This window comes from Culex pipiens, chromosome 3 (assembly GCF_016801865.2).
Source record: "Culex pipiens pallens isolate TS chromosome 3, TS_CPP_V2, whole genome shotgun sequence".
NCBI classification, from domain to species: Eukaryota; Metazoa; Arthropoda; class Insecta; order Diptera; family Culicidae; genus Culex; species Culex pipiens.
In genome coordinates this window covers 114,846,090-114,866,795 of record NC_068939.1, presented here as the reverse complement: position 1 = coordinate 114,866,795, position 20,706 = coordinate 114,846,090, and the positions used below count along the sequence as shown (strand labels likewise).

Sequence of the window (20,706 nt, the reverse complement as noted above, 5' to 3'; positions counted from 1 at the left end):
GTCTCTGGCACAAATGAAATAAAACTGACTTTCGATCTCTGTGTGGGAGACAAGGGATTTTAAGGGATTATGATTCGGGGTTTTGGGGGTTTATCTAACCATCTGAGCAGAAGGACTGTGGAAAGTTCATGATTCAATGTGGTAAGTGTGAATGAAAACTTTGGACACGTGTTGGGACCAATGTGGTGACAAATGCAAACAACCTTGCTTGGTTTAGGGCAGCAATTTCACCATTTGAAAACTGTTTAACTAAAAAAATTAAAAAAAGTTCCTTAATATTCACATCAGAATTTAAAACTCAAGCTACAAGGTTTTTCCAATTTATCAACCTATTTAATTCATCAGCTTTTAATTAAAACTTCATTACCATGCAAATTGGAAGCATTCATCACCCACCTTTCCTTCACCTGAGCGCCACTCAAAATGACTCGAAGATCATAACTGTTTCGTCGTCCAAGTGATGGCTTCGCACCAACATTGGACGGGGTCGAACCTCAGCAAAAAAAAAAAAAAAAACTATTAAACCTCAACCCCACTCGACCCCACCAGCCAGTGGTAGTGGTTTTCCACTTAAGCCAGGACTAAAAATTGCACCCCATCACTTCTAGCCTTTCCGCACTTCAGCTCAGTGAGCTCTTGTCGCAGATAATGGCTTTTCCGTTTCCGCCACTTAGCTCATCTTCATCAGGCCTGGCCCTCTTCTTGGTTTCAATTCGTTGCCGGGACGGACGGGGCGAATCATAAAATCTGTCACCATTATGACACGGATAAAAGATAAACTTATTTAAACACTGGCCTATCTCCGACATCTCGGGGCCTACCAGGGGGGCCGGTCCCCTCTTTGGTTGCCCTTAAACCCCTCGGAATCGTCCAGAGATTATGGAATGTCACGGGACAACAACAGGGTCGGGATCGATGTCAGCAGGGCAGATATATAGGCACAGTTGTCCCTCTGTCCCTCTTCCTCGGAACCACTTTGGGGATTATTTGGGGGGATAACTTTCGCACTTTTGCCTTATCTATGGAAAAATCTTATTGTGAGATAATTAATTTGGAATGGAAAGCGTAAGGGCTGGCATAACGAAGGACGCAGGCTGTTTGGGCCGGACGATGAAAAAGTGTTTGTCATTAGGTTTGTTGCAGAGCAGCAGTTAGGCGTTGGAATTTCATTTGATGAACAAACCATTTATTACTGAAGCTTCCTCTTTAAGTATTGTTACTCTAAGATTATTAATTTTATTTAAAATCTTGTTTCTATTACATTCAATAAAGTATCAAGTTGACAATTTTTCATTTAAAACTAATTTCTCCTAGTGAGCGAGTTGTGGCGCTATAACCACGGCAAACAGTGTCCAGGGCATTCGCGGAAATTCGATGTCCCATCCTCGAGGGTCCCGGAGCACCAAAACTTCTTAGCATGGTGCTCCCAACGATTAATTGCCCAAACAAACTGGAACGTGAGCGGGGGATCCCCACGTTTCTTCCTCCCCTGTAGATTCAGAAATGTATTGCTGTTTGAACATTCGTGCTCAAACTCAATCCAATTCAACGAATCATCTTTGCGGTTAACTTTACGCAGTTGGCCTGGCCGCTTCGACGTTTGTGATGTTTCAATGCATTTTAATGCAATGGCGCACTGCAAATGTTGATAATGACAAGAAGATGCTAGGCGTCAATCAACCTAAGGCATTCTCCAGGATGCCCTCGAAAGACTGGCTGCGCTAGGGTTAGATTAGATTAGATTAGATTAAAACTAATTTCTCCTAGAATTTCTCATTTTAAGATTTCGTGTTGAGTTATCAGAATTTCACCAAAAAGTAAATGTAAATGTGATAATTTTGACCATTTTTCAAAGGTTTCGAAATTTTAACCCCAAAAACTCAATTGTGTGCTTAGGAAAGTATGTTTTCGCAAAGATTCAGCAAATTCAGCATAAGAATTACACTTTGGACGATTGTTGTGACATTAGGGTAACACAATTGATTTTCCAGCTCAGCAATTTTTCAGTTACTTTTGGGGTCCTAAACAACTTCCCAAAGTTTCTCAAAACTCGTCTGAAACGTGATTTTCAAGCAAAAAGCTATATCAATAGCGTGAAACGTGGATTTTTCAAATATCAAAATTAAAAATAAATATTTTTCCCATGAAAGTTTATTTGGAACATTTAATCGCTTTGCGCAAAGTGATGACTAATCGTTTCAAACTTTGGGGAGTTGTTTAGGACCCTATAGGAACCAAAAAGATGCTGTGCTCACTAAATTTGGACAACTTTATTTATTTTTTCCATACAACTTTAGGGTACAATAGGGTGTTGTGACATGTGCATTCGAAATTTTTAATGCTTGAATGTGATTTGAACAGTACTTCAAATTTCCTACAAAATGACATATCTTTCGATTTGAGTAACGGTAGCGATTTTAAAATTATTTTTCTTTCAAAATGTTCAAAGAAATAATCATAAGAATATTTTTTTCGGAATTGAGTGCCTTATAAAATTGGCGTCAAAATCTGAGTCTGAATCTGCCCTCAGAATTGATCCAGTGTAAAAATATTGGGTTTATATCATAATTTTACATAGAAACACAAAACTTGACAAAATTCAGCGGGCAAAATTACAGGTAAAACCTTATAGTTGTACAATTTTTGATTTTGGTTAGGCAAATCCCATACACTTTTCCCTTGAAAATTATACATTTTCAAATGAAGTTCGAGTTTAAAGAAGACTAAAAATACCACTGAGATTTTTCCGCTTTTGAAGTGCTTTTGAATGCAACCAGGGGCCTAAAATTTGACCTTTGCTTTTTAGAGATTTTTAAGTTTGTAATTTTCATCTTTGTTACCATAAAATGGCTGTAACTTTTGACCCTTAAGTCCAAATTGACGTGTCAAAAATAAAAATGTTCGCTTGGATTGGAAAGTACAGCAACTTTCCAGAATCTCAAAAATCCTAATAGTGAACCACCCTAATTTTCAACCGAACCTAAAGCTTCAAACTGCACCATTTTTTTGAAAATCAATTTTCCACTTAATTTTGCGATCTAGACTACTGTGCATTGTGCTCTCTTATGCTAACTAGATAGGAATCCCAGCAAGCTTTGTACAAGAGAGCACAGAGGCATCGATTTGTTTTTTGTTTGGCATGATTTCTAGGCCACCAGAAGTAATTTTGTGTCATCCGTTTATCCATTCAAATTTGAGAGACTGTCAAGAAATGAAAATATTTATAAATAGCGTAAACCGGGGTGACAATGATAGGATTTTAATTTATTTTTGAAATATTTTTCAACTTGTATGGTTTTAATGAAGATTTTTATTTTTAAAACATGTACTTGGGCCACAGTAGGTCCATACAATGTTTTTAGAAGAAAACAAGTTTTTTCAACAGTGTTTCATAAAAAGTCCCGTTGAAAATTCTTATTTTCAATTCCAATGTGACTTTGATAGCCATAGTTTGTCGTGTTGAAATCAGATTTGAGGTGCTTCAATTTTATTTTTGCAATTCCGTCGTGAACCTACTAACTTTTCCTGTCATTCTTAAACGACGAAATAGCCTACTTTTCTGTACCAAAAATAACAGAATCGAATAGCAACACTTTTCAAAATAAATGCTGAAAAGTTTTACTTTTCAGCACTCAATTTTTTTTTATTTAAACGATTTATTGACAAAATACATGAAAATTTGACATAAAATTTCACTCAGTGTGTGTTTTTTGGAATTGCAAAAAAATGTTGTATGGAACGCGTTGCAAAACTTGATTTTTTCAGCACTCTTCGTATTTATCCAACTCAGTGAACCTCGTTGGATAAATGTACGACTCGTGCTGAAAAAATCCTCTTTTTGCAACTTGTTGCATAAACTACTGTTTCACGTCAAATGTACCATGTACATTTGATGATATATTTTCGAAGTAAAAAAATCCATGTTTATATTTAGTTAAGACCATTGCAAATATTTTTTAAAGTTTAAGTCACCCTCCCCTTCAAAATTGGTCTGAAAAATCAGAGGGCAAATTTTTTTTTACAAAAAACTTCAAAATTCCATGAAAATAGAAGTCTAATCAGTTTAAAACAGTCTGAAATGCATTTTTCTGCATTGATAATCATTTTAAGCATGATTGGGCTGGTTTAAAAATGTTTTGAATTTTTATGAAATAAAATTTTCGTCAATACTTAGATATTTTGGAAACTAATGATGGCAAAAAAAACTGGACATTTAAGAACACATTTTTCATTTAAATGTTGAAACCATGACTCGTAATTTAAATTTTAAGACTTTTTTTTATTTTTTGACCCTGACTTTTCGAGGGACATAATCGTCATAAAATATTTTGCAACGGCCTAACTAAGTGTGTAAGCATTTTAAGAAATGATATTTAAATTTGAGGTAAAATTGTTAAAAAGCCAAAAAAAAATCAGTTTTTTTCATGAAATTTTCAATTCATATTTCATTTTCAGAGTTTTTTTTAATAGGTCCTATAAACATATGAAACACAATAGCTTTTAGGACCTTTAAAAAAACTCTAGACTTTCAAGTGAATTCGAAGCATTTTTTGTGAAACTTTTTGTACAGAAATTCTTTCCCTTAGAAGAAAATTGTTCAAAGAATCCGAAAATGCATTCCTTTTTCCTATTTAAAATATTTTTCATCAACTCTCTTTCAATCAATCAATCAACTCTCTTTCATCAACTTTTTCTTAATTATAGTTACTTACTCATTCAACTTGCCTAAATAAACAGGAACGTGAGCGGGGGATTCCCACGTCCTTCCTCCCCTGTAGATTCAGAACTGTATTGCTGTTTGAACATTCGTGTTTAAACTCAATCCAATTCAACGAATCATCTTTGCGGTTAATTTTTTTAATTATCTCAAACTTTGCTGAAGACACTCGTTCGGAATTCCTTTCTGGAGGTACAGATTTTTGTATAAACATTTGAGTGACAAGACAAAGCTAGTTTTTCATAAAGACTGAGTGACGCTCCTGGCTCGATTTTCAGGCAAAAATAAGTCTCTGCGTCAATGTTTAGCCAAATTGGTTAAGGATAAGAGATCGCTGTTGAGCGTTGACATTTGTTTGGAAAAATCTGTGTAAATGTGTAAGAGAAACATCGCTTCAATATTAAGGCAGCAGGTGGCGCAGGTCTTACCCAAATTTGTCCAAATGTGAGAAGCTTGCTGGAAATTTAATTCCCTACAACTTTGTCGAAGGGTGCACGAAGCGGATGTCTGTTGAGTGCATTATCTCAAAATTAAATTGCATATGGTTGTCAGAGTTCCGAGTTCTAATCAAAACGGCCTTTTGACAAAATTTTCTTTTGGCCAGTCGTTGCAATTGCAGAAATTGAACAAGATTTGATAGGAAATAATGAATGACGTCGCACTTTTACTGCAAATACTCAGAATCGGACTTTAATAGCCAGCGCTAAAAGATCACCGAGCTTCAACTGCTCCGTTAACAGGTGAAAGCAACGTTCATCCCGCATGTCCTACGACTACAGAGAAGTCCTCTGTTACATCTCAACCTCTGAAACTCATCCCCCGGACAAGACCGAGTACTATTGAAGTCATCGCGCGCTTTGCAAACATTCCCTCTCTACATCCATCCCCCCCTCCCCAATTATGACGAGGGGGGCTAATTAAGGCATAAAGTTTTAGTGCTACGTCCCTGTCAACACCGAGAACAAGGAGTTACGTGTGTGTGTGAATGTGGGGGTGGGTGTTGTTGTGTATCTTTCTTCACGTGGACTATTTTCACATCGTTTGTTCTGACTCAAGGGTCCAGCAGGGAGTGGGGTGTTGATGCTTTCAAGAGGTTTCAGCATCGCAAGGAAAAGAGGATTGTCGTGTCGGCAAAGGCAGGATGAGATTAAGAGCGTGTTCTCGTGAGTGTGTTTGTGTATTTTTTTTTGGTGGGTGGAAGTGTGTCCTTAAGCTTAAGGTGGGTTGGGTGCACACAGGTGATGATACTGGTGGCTTGCTAAGGGTGACAATGGGGCAGTTGATTTGAGTAGGGCAAACGGCAGTAGCGGCGGTGCCAAGATCAAGAAATGAAAGCTCTCCCCCGCTCTATGTACAGTACTGGTTCACAGGGTGTGTGTGCTCCTTCATGAAAGGTTTCATTATTCCGTAGCCGGAGGGCGGTTCTTGCCGAGGTACGTGCGGTACACAATCACGTTTCGAAACACACACATACACGTATAACCGAGTGGTTTGAGGTTCATATTTTTTGGCATTGTGTCAAAGTTTTCATTCGAATCATTGTGTGATTGTGTGTGAGGGTGGTTAGGCGAAAAAAAAACTGGATGAAAGGAAACCCCGGGAGCAGTTCTCTTTAAAGTCAGTTGTAGGATTTGGAAAAAAATGTAACAAATTCATAAGAAAACAAAATCTCCTTGAAGTTGCTTATGTCATCACATAATCTCTCAAATCTAGGCAATGTCAAAATGATAATCTTTCTTGAGATTACAAAAATTAAAAATAAGATAATAAATGAAAACAAGTTTCAAATATATTTTTAGGATCAGAAACAATTCATAATAGGGTAATTCTCCGCCAACTCACACAGCAGTTGCCCCGTTCCCTCTTCGATTTGCGTGAAACTTTGTCCTAAGGTGTAACTTTTGTCCCTGATCACGAATCCGAGGTCCGTTTTTTGATATCTCGTGACGGAGGGCCTTCCATTTTTGAACATGCAAAAAAGAGGTGTTTTTCAATAATTTGCAGCCTGAAACGGTGATGAGATAGAAATTTGGTGTCATGGCGTACTCAGAATTCCGAAAAAACGTATTGTTGTGACGGAGCGCGTCCAAAGCAGCCCCTTGTTCTGCGTCAGTGTCAGTGTTTTGTGATTGTTTGACTAGTGCCCGTGCTGTCGCTTAGAAATAAAGAAAGTAAGATCAAAACAATTTGAGTAAGCGGGAGCACGGGCGCAGCTGAAGAATTCAGCTGTGAAAAAACACCAAAGATGTAAGTTTTGTAATTTTTGTGAACTATTAGTGTTATTTATTAATAAATAAACTTTAGTTTTGTAGCGAGTGGAAAAGAACAAAGTTTTCTTTTAATCACTCCGCTGACAGAACCGGTGCCCGGTTCAGGACATCCCCCGCGACTCAACACGTATTTTTCATCGAAAAAACACTTTTTTTTTAATTCTCCCATTTTCCGTTACTCGACTGTAAAAAATTTAGAAACATGTAATTTTATGGAAAATTTAATGTACTTTTCAAATCTACATTGACCCAGAAGGGTATTTTTTTCAGTTAGAACAAAATTTTTCATTTTAAAATTTTGTGTTTTTTCTAATTATGGTTATTTTATAGAGTAAAACAATGTTCTACAAATTTGTAGAGCAGACAAAAATTTTTGTAGAGCATTACAAAAAATTTGATATATAGACATAAGGCTGGTACAAATATTTTTAAAAGTTTTTGTCACCCCACCCTTCAAAATTGTCCCGAAAAATCAGGGGGCAAAAAAAAATTTTACAATAAACTTCAAAATTTCAATGAAAATTTAAGTGCAACCAGTTGAAATCAAATTAAAATACATTCTCCTGCGTTTAAAATCATTTTTAGCATGTTTGGGTTTATTGAAAAATCTTAAGTTTTTTTGAAAATTTTCGATGCAAAATCTTTTTTTTCGATACAATTTTTGTTTTTGTCAGATCTTAGATTTTTTGAAAACTAATGATTGCAAAACAACTGAACTAGTGTAAAATGCATTTTAAAACACTTTTTTCATTTAAATGTCAAGACTATGGCTTGTTATTTAAATTTTTATATTTTTTTTTATTTTTTGCCCCCCCCTTGACCTTGGCCAGGGCCGAGGGACAAAAACTTTTTTAAAGATTTGCATCGGCCTAAGGGGTTTTCTAATAAAAATCACGAGTTATTGCGATTTTACGAAAAAAAGTTTTGAAAAAGTTGATCGTCATCGATCATGGCCGTTCATGGTCACCCGCGACAGACACGGACGATGAAACAAAGAGAAACGCAAAAAGTAACTTTTTCAAAACTTTTTTTCGTAAAATCGCGATAACTCATGATGTGTATAAGCAAACCCCTTACGTCTATATATCAAATTTTTTGTAATTGTCTGTTCTACAAATTTGTAGAATATTTTATAATTCTAAAAAATAACGGAAAATGGGAGAATTTAAAAACTTTTTTAGAGTTTTTTTTTGTTGATAAAATTACTTTTTTTCTGGAATTCTGAGTACGCCATTATATTGGGCGTCTTATTTTACATAAAAGTCCCTTTGACACCAAATTTCTTTATCATCACCGTTTCAGGCTGCAAATTATTGAAAAACACTTCTTTTTTCGATTGTTCAAAAATGAAAGGGGTCGTACCGCCCCTTCGTCACGAGATATAAAACACGGAATTCATGTGAGTTGGTAGAGAATTACCAAGAAACTTCGAATGATAGAACCATGATTATAAAACGAGTTGTAATTTATTTAAGCAACTTAAGAACGTTTTGGGCTCATATTTATGCTCAACGATCGAAATGATTGAAGTAAAAATGTACGAGTCTGAACTTATTGTTTAAAACATCAATAAAATATTAAATGGTTACTTCAAAAATCAGAAGGAATTTCCTCTTCTGTTTCTTTCTGTATCTTCATAAAGTCATTTCAATACTTGATTTTCTTAATTTTACATAGATTTTGTTTGGGTGGTGTTAATTGTTCCTCCAAAAACATTTTAAATTGTTACTTCTGCAATTTTTATTTGAATCAATTGCAACATTTGTTTTTAACAACACTTTTAAAGTTTGATTAGCTTAAACTTAAAAATTCTTCTACTGCAATATTTGAATTGTGTTTTTAGGTCTTCTTCTACTATTTTACATTTGGATTTGTTGACAATCCTGAAAATTTAAACTAAAATGCTTATCATTAGAAAGACTTTTCAGAGAACTGCTCACGGGTCAAGGGATGATCTATTTGTACACAAAACAAAAACGTGAAATTCTGACGTACAGGACGACGGGTTGGATAGCACTTTGGGGCAGGATGAAAATGAACGAAAAACGCAAACAATTGCAAGGAACTCTTGCTCTCAACACTGACTTGAGGCAACAAAACAGAGAAAAAAAAAACACTCGTCTTGGCAGTACTCACTTGGTGCATTGGCTGCTGCTCGAGGACTTTGTCCGTATTTAGTCAGAGGTAGGACCGCACCGGGACCTGAGGATGCAGTGCCGGATGGACCAGGGTGGCGTGCTGCAGGGCCGCAGCACTGGGCAGCTCACCGGCGGCTGCCGAAAACGCTAACGGATGATGCCATAGCTCGTGGCCCCCAGGAAAAAACGGAGTACCTAGGTCTGGCAGAAGAGAGTTTGAAGTTAGAAGGTGCAACCACGGGAGGGAAGGGACATCTTAGTTGAGATTATTTAATTGTTGTATTGTTTATTTTTCACTGAAAGATGAGATTGAAGGGAGAAAATACATTTATGAAGAAAGAAGAACTGCACTGATAGGACGACATTAAGATTGGTTATTTACGACCTTCAGACACTGAAAATGGCTTCATTTTACAAACAAAAAGAAAAAATATTCTATTTTTATTAAGAGCGAGTTTTTCACCGATGTGAAACAGGTCGTATCGAGGTGCTCCGATTTGGATGAAACTTTCAGGGTTTGTTTGTCTATACATGAGATGAACTCATGCCAAATATGAGCCCTCTACGACAAAGGGAAGTGGGGTAAAACGGGCATTGAAGTTTGAGGTCTAAAAAACATGAAAAATCTTAAAATTGCTCGCATTTCCGTAAAACTTCATCAATTCCAACTCCGGTAGATGCATTCGAAAGGTCTTTTGAAGCCCTTCAAAATGTGCTATAGACATCCAGGATTGGTTTGACTTTTTCTCATAGCTTTTGCAAATTACTGTTAAAAATTGATTTTTTTAAAACCTTAATAACTTTTGGCAACAGCCTCCAACACCCATACTCCCATAGGTCAAAAGTTAGGGAATTTCATGGACTATAATCTTACGGTATTAACTTGTTGGCCAATTGCAGTTTTTCTCATAGTTTTACGATTTTTCTAGAACAAATATTTTACAACGTTAGCTTTTGCCCTGTAGGCTTCCATAGCGGCACTTTTTGGTCTCAATTTTGTCATATTCGGAATCCTCAGAAAATTTTACATTAGATTGAGGTGTTGGTATTTTGAATTTGATTGGAAAAAATGCCATTTCGAATTAATTAAAATATTATTTAGAATTTTGTCGGATTAGGGGTAAAACAAGTTTTCGCCTACTTGATACAGCATTTGATGGTGTTGATCATAGGGTAAATAAGATCTATTTCTTTTTTCAAGAATGTTTTATTTAATTATTTTTTAAATCAAAATAACAACAAAAATTGAGACCAAAAAGTGCCACTATGGAAGCCTACAGGGCAAAAACTAACATTGTAAAATGTTTGTTCTAGAAAAATCGAAAAACTATGAGAAAAACTGCGATTGGCCAAAAAGTTAATACCGTAGGCTCATAGTGCATTAAATTACCTATCTTTTGACCTATGGGAGTATGGGTGTTGGAGGCTGTTGCCAAAAGTTATTAAGGTTTTAAAAAAATCAATTTTTAACAGTAATTTGCAAAAGCTATGAGAAAAAGTCAAACCAATCCTGGATGTCTATAGCACATTTTGAAGGGCTTCAAAAGACCTTTCGAATGCATCTACTGGAGTTGGAATTGATGAAGTTTTACGGAAATGCGAGCAATTTTAAGATTTTTCATGTTTTTTAGACCTTAAACTTCAATGCCCGATTTACCCCACTTCCCTTTGTCGTAGAGGGCTCATATTTGGCATGAGTTCATCTCATGTATAGACAAACAAACCCTGAAAGTTTCATCCAAATCGGAGCACCTCGATACGACCTCTAGAACAAACCGAGCAGAATCTACAAATACTGCCTCTTAAGTTTATTTTTTATAGACCCAGTTTTGTCATACAGAATATTTAAAATAAATTCCATATGTAATTTTAGATTTTGGCTAGTTCCGGATTTATTACAGATTATGTTATGATACTGCCTCTCACTACTGAAACAAAATCTGTGAAAAATTCGGAATCTTCCGGCATATCAAATGTTTAGCTTACTCGGAATCAGTCTTTATAGTTTTATAAATAATTCTTGAAAAGGTTTCACCTGTAAGTAGGTATAATTGGTGAGTTTTTTTTAAAGAAAAACTAGAAAATCATTCATTCAACTTTCGTTTCATCGTTATCTGGCAAAACATTCGTTATCAAAAGAGGTTCTTTGAGAATACACTGGGATGGAAAATCAAAATATCAGGGAACTTCAACTCACGAAAGAGAGAGGCAGTAAGGCACTGGTCAAAATTTGTCCCGTGCTTACAAAAAAACAAGCAATGTAGAGAAAGTTTTTTTTACATGAACTCAAACCACCACTTGTAACAATGTAAATGGGCCAAAGCCGAAGTGTAACCAAAGAGGCTATCCTACTCACGTCAGTTGATGTTTACATTAGGAAAAAGCAAGATACTTTGTTTATTCTTCGACAAAGAGGAGAAAAGCAACTCGCGAAAAAATTTTGAGGCTAGGAATTTTGACAGGTATGATCTTCATAAAGTATTCGCCTCCTTTTCTCTCTCACAGAAAACCTGGGAACGAGGTAGCTGTCAAACTAGGCCAAAATATTAAAGTCACTCACAAAATGAACTTTGAGTGATTTGTGTTCATTTCTGACGTCACGATTTTCTTCTCTATTGGCCATTTCGTGACGTCAGGAAGGAACTCAAATCACTCAAAGTTCATTTTATGAGTGATTTTAACAGTTTGGCCTAGTTTGACAGCTACCTCGTTCCCAGGTTTTCTGTGGGAGAAAAAAGGAGGCGAATACTTTATGAAAATCATACCTGTCAAAATTCCTAGCCTCAAAATTTTGTCGCAAGTTGCTTTTCTCCTCTATACTTTATGAAAATCATACCTGTCAAAATTCCTAGCCTCAAAATTTTGTCGCCAGTTGCTTTTCTCCTCTAGCCAGGTTTTTAAGCGAAGATGGCGTTTGAATGGTGAACGTCCGAAATGTCAAAACCACGCAGTGGTACCAATATTCCGAAAAAAGTGTGCCATGGCATGACAGCCACATTTTTTTTCTAATGTTGATGCTACTGCGTGATTTTGACATTTCGGATGTTCACCATTCAAACGCCATCTTCGCTTAAAAACCTGGATAGAGGAAAAAATCGTGACGTCAGAAATGAACTCAAATCACTAAAAGTTCATTTTGTGAGTGACTTTAACAGTTTAGCCTTGTTTGACAGCTACTTTGTCCCCAGTTTTCTGTGGGAGAGAAAAGGAGGCGATTACTTTATGAAAATCATACTTGTCAAAATTCCTAGCCTCAAAATTATGTCGCGAGTTGCTTTTCTCCTCTATTGCTTTGTTTTGGTATACTTGAACACATTTGTTTTGTTTACATACACTGTTCATCTACGGAAAGTGACAGGTCATTTTTTGACCTTGAGTTTCTATCAAATTTCTCTTCCAAAACTCTTGAAAACACATAAATAAAATATTTTTATAACTGATAGGCAAAGATTGGGCAAAGATATTTGTTGTTTATCTCAACACCACAACTAATGCTCATAAATTAGTGTCCTGTGAAACTGGCAACACATTTCGTCTGACACGGCGTCTGACGTATCACCTGAAAATTTATTGGCAAGATCGTAATTCCTCTCTTCTGAAAAATCTCGCACAAGAGAATATTTTTCGAAATTCTCTGGCGTTGAGTGACCAGCAAATTTCTTTGAATGAAATGTTGAATGTTGAAAATGCTTGAAATTTCATCGGGGATTACATTCTAACGACCTTGTAGTTTCCCACCACAAATCTGAGCTCTCACTCCCCGAGAGTGTCTCCCGATGGCATCTTTTCCGGAACAATTTCGCCAAGATGTCGTTGCCGGGTGTTAATATCGTTATGATTACAACTATTATGATCTTTTTATTGCTCGGACGACGACGCGGAGGCCCGTCGCTATAGTCTACTCCAAAGTTTCGTAGGTTTGTAGGTGTGTGTGCAGCATTAAACGTGCGCTCAATTTGTGCTAATGGTGCCATTTCCGGTGTCCTAAGGGAGGGTATCGTCGTTCCGCGGCAAAGGGAAGTGAAGGTCACGTTGGATTTGGGGGTGGGTTTGAAGGTGAGCGGGGGCGATGTTCTACAACTAAATGTGATTAGAGCTGAAATGGGGTCTACGGGTACTTTTGAGGAGAGACAAAATTACGGTGAGTGGGTGTTGCTGATGGTTGTTTTTACAATTTATTTGCAAGATATTTGAATGCATTTTGCACTTGTAAAATGGGCAGTGAAACGCAACAGCTACCGGACTAGGCTGGTGGTGGTGAAGTTGCTTTAAATAGTTTGAATGTCCATTTTTGTATGTACCTCAAAAGTTTATGCAAGTTGACAGGTTGAAACAAAGTTTAGGAAATGAGGGCATACTTTGAAAACTTGGATCTCTCATAATTACCGCAACTCGCTCACTTTTACACTCAGCGCTCATAAATGGCACTCACATTCGCTTTTGTGTGCTCATTCGCTCACTATCAGTGAGGCGAGCGAACGAGGTTGAATGAGTGAATGTTCAAAAATGAGCGCACTTTATCGTTTTCAAGGTATGCCTAATCGAAGGAAGGTGATAGATTTTTGAAAGATTTTTAGAACAATAACGTACGGAGACACATAGATGAGATAGAGGAGTGAGATGAAAAGGTGACAGGTAGAGATAGAGAAAGAGAGAGAGAGAGAGATAGAGAGTAACATAAAAAGTACTTACGTCCAGCAGTAAGTGGGTGCATCAATGCAGGATGTGCAGCTGTGGCCGCTGTATTAGGTTGTGGTTTTGGTTTGCTCACTTTAGTGTTACTCTTGGCGAATTCCAAGCGTATTGTTTGGGGCATATCAGGATCGAAGCGTACACCTTGCTGCAATATTTATATTTGGGTTTGATTTTGGGACATTGAACTTTTTGACGTGGTCGGGTTTGGTTTTTTTCGGGGGTTGTAAATTTTTTGTCAACAAAAAGGTAGGGCAGAACAGTAGTAGTAGTAATAGGATGGGCAAACAAAAGGTTTGTTTTTGTTTGTTGGGTTATGTTGGTATCAACTGGACACGAAACGAAACGATAGCAAAAACTTATTAAAAATGTATTTCGACGCAAAAAATGTTTCAGCAAAAATTGATCATCCAAAAAGTAACAGAGGGGGAGGCTTTATGATTTTGGGGGAAGGGGGTCAATTCATCGCGAGCAAATATTTACGCACGTTTTTTCTTCGTTGGTCGGATTCAATATAAAAATTGAGCAAGGCATAGGTAGTTTTTAAAAATAAAACAGTGTGTAAATGGTGCAGAATGGCTAAATCTCCCTCGTTTAAACTTTTTGCTGTTGTTGCTATAGATGCCATTTGAGGGTTATTGTTCTATGATTTGAATTTTGTTTTTGTGAAACATTTTTTCCTCCATTCGATAGCTTGATAGTTGATGTGAGAATGTTGTGGTTAACGGAGAGTGAATGAAACAGTAATGAAACATAAAAATCCAAGAGAACAGTCAAAGAACTTGATTGCACACATTTCGTGATTGTTTTTTTTTTTGCATGATTCCAATCAGATTTTAGTGGTCCTCGAAAAAAAAACAAGGTGAACATAAACAAGAACAAAATTCAAACAAGTGACTGAGGGTTAATAAAAGAGAAAAACAAATTTACAATAGAACTTAAACAGTTTTAATATGAACATGAGCCGAGGAAACTTTCCGAACCTTGAGTACAAATTTCGAGTGTTTGCAGTGATTGGAAAAGGTGTGTTCCAACGCGGTGATTTATCAGTGATCAAATCGCTTGAGAGTGATTTCCAAACTCGCCTTGGTTGAGGTGTGCTACCACTAGAAAAGGGGTGTTTTTTGGCTTTGGTTGTGCTCTCAGAAGGATTATTTTTATTTTTTATTATGATTTGTTGATTTGATTAAAACTTACTTTTAGTTTATAACAATTTTTTTTTAATTTTTGTTTTTGTAACAGACATGCTACATTTTGATAAAGAATACAAAAAAAAACAAAGTAATTCAATGTATCATTAACCCTTTCCCGCCCGAGCAAAATCGAGATTATTACGATTTTCACCAATACTTGTAACTGGATCGACCAAACTGGATGAAATTTTGATGGTTATTAGCTAACATTCTATATAAACTAACGCAGGTCGAACCAGGTTGAAAAAATGCATGGTTGAAGAGTAATTTAATTTTGAAGTCAAAAATATGTGGTGCGTTAGAGGGTTAATATTTCAGAATCGATTTTACAAGTTTTTTCCATGAAAATTAAAATTTTTAAGTTAATAATTATTTGTTTTGTTCTTATTCTGGCAATTTTGGAATATCCTAGGTCGCTGTTGAAATGAACACTGGATTATTTAAAAAAATATCTGGAGAAAGGAACATTTTTCGATTTTATAAGAGGGTGTGAATTTTATTCCACTTTAGGCAAGAGTCAAAATTTGCACGGATGCTTAATTTTGACCTAGATATTGGGTCAGAGAGTGTCGCTAGAACCTGGTTTTTTATGTTGTTATTTGATTATACATTAGGGTGTATAATCAAATAAGAGCTTTTAAGACCTGCAAAAAACTGTGCGAAAAAAATTTGGCATTTATTCACAAATTCATCGCAAACTTTTGACAGTATCATAACTGTAATATTTTTTAAGGATGTTGTAAATCTGTGAATCTCAAATATCAAAGTCGGACTGATTTATTTTAGCAGTTTAAAAATTTGATTCAAGCCGATAATTTGATATTTTTTTTTGGAAAACTAACTTGTTATTATGATTTTTTTTTGATTTTTCATAAATGTGGACATTTTTTTAAATTTCGTATGAATTACTTAAATAATTTGCATACAACACTTAAATTTTACTATATACAGAAATCTTCAAATACTAGATTTTACAATTTAAAAAATGGATGTAAAATGAAGTAAGATTTTGCATGAAATTATAAATTCTTGCATAAAAAACCACAAAATCATTACAATATTTTCAAAAATATAAATTTCTTTCAATTTTTTGTTAAAAATTGTATTTTTTTTATATTTCAAGAATGACACCTCTTCCGGGTTTTACATGAAATTTTATAAATTATTGTTTTCAGACAGAGAAATAATTTTTAACAAAGCATCGATTTTTCAAAAACTCAAATGTGCATTCTTAAGGAGGTATTAAACTATGACAAAAAAAGCAACGTTGACCTTCTTGCAAACAATCAAAATTGTCAAACTGTCAAAAATGTGAGTTTATTTTTTGTCATAGTCTGATACCTCCTTTACATAGGCGCCAGCCATAATAAAAGTAGCATTCTTTTAAAAGATTTTTTTTCCAGAAAAAAATTTCATCTAAAACTTAAACTCAATCTTTAATAAAAATAAGCAAAAATTTAGCACAAAACGCTGGAACTGTTATAATATTGTCAGAAATTTCAAAATGACTAAGAATTTAAATAAAAACTGTGTTTTCCCAAAGTATAACATCTCATCGACTTCAGGTCAATCGCTCAAAAAACTGATTGATTAAAAATGAAAAAAAAACTTTCTAGTGTGTTTTTAATTGTTGCAAATCATGTTGTGGTTGCAAACATATTATGTTTTGTGCCAATGTTAAAACTTTGTACAAATAATTGAATATTGTGCACATCGTAAAATATTACTTTGCTTGACACAATATAACTTAATGATATGAAATTTTGGACTAAAAAGAAATATCTTCAAATTTACATCATTTTCTTTATTACTGTTACTGTGTAAAAATCTTAGTTTTAAATGTATTATATTGTTTTTGTATTTTAAAAGATATTCGTGATTTGTCGATAATGTTACAATAGCAACATTATCATCGTTGACAACCTGATATTTTTAAATTCAATAAAACCAATTCAGTCCAACAGAAAGCACTTATCCAAAGTGGGGGGAGGTTAGCTAGTATTTGTGGAGCAACACCTGCCTTTAATGCTAGTTCGATTCAGTTAACCTTTAAAGTTTTGCTCGGAAAAAAGTGTGCTTCTATAAACGGGTGAAGGGGCAAAGGGTTGGCTTTCCCAAGTTAGAAAAATTGAATAAAAAAAATAAACCAATAATAACTAAAAGAGAAAAGGTACGACTAAAAGAAAGCTAGAAGGTGTGATTCTGTGTGTGTGTGTTCGTGTCCTAGTGTCTAAAATTTGGAGCTTACTCGCTAAAACCAGTGGGTGGTGGTGGGGGCGGCTTTGGTGGTGAGGGGTAGGGCCTGAGACTATCTTAACGCAAATGCCAAAGGCAATTAAATTACCTGTAGATCCTGCTTCGCAGCTTCGGCCCCGGACCGTGTGCTGAACGTGACGAAACCCACAGGCTGCAAGACAAAAAAAAAGAGAAGTTGGAGAAAAAATTCTTCAATAACGATTTTCCCATCACTGCCGCCGCTGCTAATCCAATTATCCCCTTGCTTGCTCCGGCATTCGGGGTTCGTTATCTGATAATGCAAAAATTGCGTGTTTGGGAGGAGGGGGGAGGTGGCACTTACCGAAGCTGTTTTTCCATTTTTGCTGGTAACCTTCAGCAGGGATCCCTCGTATCCCTCGTAGGCTCTGAACAGCAGGTACAGCTCTCGGGGCTTTGCGTCCATCGGCAGCCCACTGACGAACAGGGTTCGAACCTGAGGGGGAAAAGGGGAGAACATTTTGATTAAAAACTGTTGGGTTAGATGCTATCGGTGGGCGAGTTTGCAATGATTAGAGGATAATTGAAGAATTATAAAATTTTCGGAATCAACTTAATCGACAAAAAAGAGATTTTTTTAAAAAAAATCACTCGGTAATGTAAGCTACAATTTTTTGAAAAAAAAAAACCTTGGATGAAGATTCCAGAATTTATTTTGAAACTCCAACGGTCAAAAGAACTGTAAAAACATTTAATAAAAAGCAGGGTTGCATAAAAATCATCATAACATCGAGTGTTCAAAAGGTCTTGATTCGCTGGACTGATTTATTGATTAAACCCTATACAAAAATATGTCAGCAAAGTTTTCCGAAAGCTGTGCTCAAATTCGCACTCATCCGTAGCAAAAACAGGAAACAAATACGTCCATCCTTCAACTTCAAGCAGGCAAATTACGACAAATAGTCCGTTACCCACGCCCACCTTTCCTTCCTCATGCTTCTGTGAAAGACAACTTTTCCACTCGAATTGAATATTTCGCCGAAAGTTGACACAGAGATTAAACATTTCCACTGGAGCATGAATTCAAATTAAATTAATTAGTCAATTCCACAGCAAAATCTCTGCGCCGTCCAAGGCCGGTTGCGAAATCAAATGGTGTCACTGCCGAGCCTCCAAGCCCCGTCAAGGATTATGGAAATTCAGCTCAGTTTGTACCTTGGTCTCAGTTTCTGGAAATTATTCCGGATGGTTCGACAAAATTGATTTTGTGTAGTGAATCTTTTCCAGTGAAGACACGGGGTCCGGAAACTTTTGCTACGATGATAACTTTTGCTGAGCTTGTTAAAAATAATGATTCCTAATTGGATTAATGGACGTAAGTCACGCTGAAAAAGCTTAGGTTTGTTGATTTCGAATTGAAATTGTTACAGGTTGGAGATATTCACATTTCTTTGATCTTTGTGGGTGACACGCGAGTAAACACTATGAGGGTTCACCTTCTCATTACTCAATTCATGCGAACGCGGATTTTGACACCTTCGCCACTAAGATATTCATTGATGTGTGTGCTAACGTGTGAAACTTTGGCGTAACTCATCAAACCCGCAGCTCCTTTGGGATGCCATCAATTAGACAACACGCCCAAACCTGGCGCCAATGTCTTGATGAATTATTTCACACTGTGGTGAATCATTTGATACAGCCTACATCTAATTAAGGGAAGATGATGCGAAGGATTGATTAAATATTCCGGGACACGCTGGACCCAATTTCACCTCGTAACACCCCCCTTAAACCATGAATAATGACAGTCGGGACTCTCACCTGCCCACGCAGAGTGATACCTTAAGGAATGGAACCACGATGAAATTTTAAACAACTTATTAGAACAAAGATCCATCTTGGCAAAGTGTCCCATCACGAGCAACACCTCTAGAACATCCAACTAGACAAGACCCCTTTCACAAAAGAACCCAACTCCGACACATGTGGTCACACCTTGTACTACTCGCTACCGGTTGAATTAATGATGAGCATATTAAGCTGGTAAAAATTAATGAGCTGCTTCCACGTATGAGCCCTGCCCAACATCTGCCGGAACTCCCATGCTGGTCCAACCGAGGAGCAAGTCGAAGTTTTTTGCAAAAAAGTGTACTCTGTTCTAGGAAGCGCCATGATAACGGGGTTTTACTGGCCCGCCCTCTTGCCACGTTGCATTTGAAGCAGTGACTGACTGAAAGGATGTGGTTCTTCCACCTGCATATGAAGAGCTGTGAATTATGCAGAAAGGCTTGGTGGTCGTCTGTTACTTGCCAGCCTGTCATTATCACATGATCGGCGACCCCTTTTCCAGGAGGTTAGTGGTATAGCGGCAAAGTGATGTCTTTAGGATAGTACGATTTGCACGGTTTTATCGAGATGTTACAAATCCAAAGTAGTAGATTCAGTACTCGAAAAGTTTCCACTAAATAATCAATTTAAACAGACTGAAACAAGTATTACTAAAAAGAAAGTTTGTTAACATTTTTTTTAGTGTTTTGGCTCGTTTTCCTAACCGTGTTGCTGGATTCAGGGCTCAGCACAGTTGAACAAATTTATTTTATTTGGTGGCAATTGATTCAAACATAAAATTGTGTTTTTTCGTTTATTATTGTGAAGCTTCAAACTGCCCAAATGGTAGTTTATGCAGCAAGGTGCAAAAAGATTTTTTTTTTTTCAACACGAGTCGTACATCCATCGTACAACGAGGTTCACCGAGTTGGATAAATACGACGAGTGCATTATGATAAATAGTAGAAAAACAAACTCTCAGTTCTAAGCGATTACAATTCTCATGCCTAAGATATCACTGCTCTGCCCCCTTTCACAATCATCAACTCCCCCTCAACACTGTCAAACCACTTCGAGCAAATTTCTAAATCTCGCGTTCTTTCATTGCGGTTTTCTGAAAGAACGAAATACTCAGCAGTGAGCGAGCATGGTCGAGGAGAAGAGAAAGAGTGATAGAAAGAGAATGCCCTTGTTGGTAATCACGAGACAATGGAAAATATCTCGCAAGCAATAGTGACGGTTGTTACATTCTCTGATCTTTTGGTGACAGAATTATCAAATGATATTTTTTTCTATCACTCATTTACAACACTGATCATTAAGGAAGTAATTTGGCCTAAATTAATAATAAATTAAAAATAAATAAATAATAAATAATTAAATTTCACAGACTGAATCAAGTATTACTTAAAAGAAAGTTTGTTAAGTTTTTTAAGTTTGAAAGTTTTTTTTGTATTTTTGTATTTTTGTATTTTTGTATTTTTGTATTTTTGTATTTTTGTATTTTTGTATTTTTGTGTTTTTGTATTTTTGTATTTTTGTATTTTTGTATTTTTGTATTTTTGTATTTTTGTATTTTTGTATTTTTGTATTTTTGTATTTTTGTATTTTTGTATTTTTGTATTTTTGTATTTTTGTATTTTTGTATTTTT

General features: G+C 36.1%; 1 protein-coding gene across 1 annotated transcript in view; it reads right to left on the bottom strand.

Annotated features, from left to right (window-relative positions):
• Positions 1-20,706, bottom strand: part of LOC120413993 (protein couch potato) — a 363,237-nt gene that overhangs the window by 11,171 nt on the left and 331,360 nt on the right. The window contains exons 3-6 of the mRNA XM_039575002.2: positions 17,589-17,720; positions 17,355-17,417; positions 13,818-13,965; positions 9,184-9,326 (exon numbers count right to left, since the gene is read on the bottom strand). Of these exons, the coding sequence (XP_039430936.1) occupies positions 9,184-9,326; positions 13,818-13,965; positions 17,355-17,417; positions 17,589-17,720 (486 nt within the window). The remainder of the gene's footprint in view (positions 1-9,183; positions 9,327-13,817; positions 13,966-17,354; positions 17,418-17,588; positions 17,721-20,706) is intronic.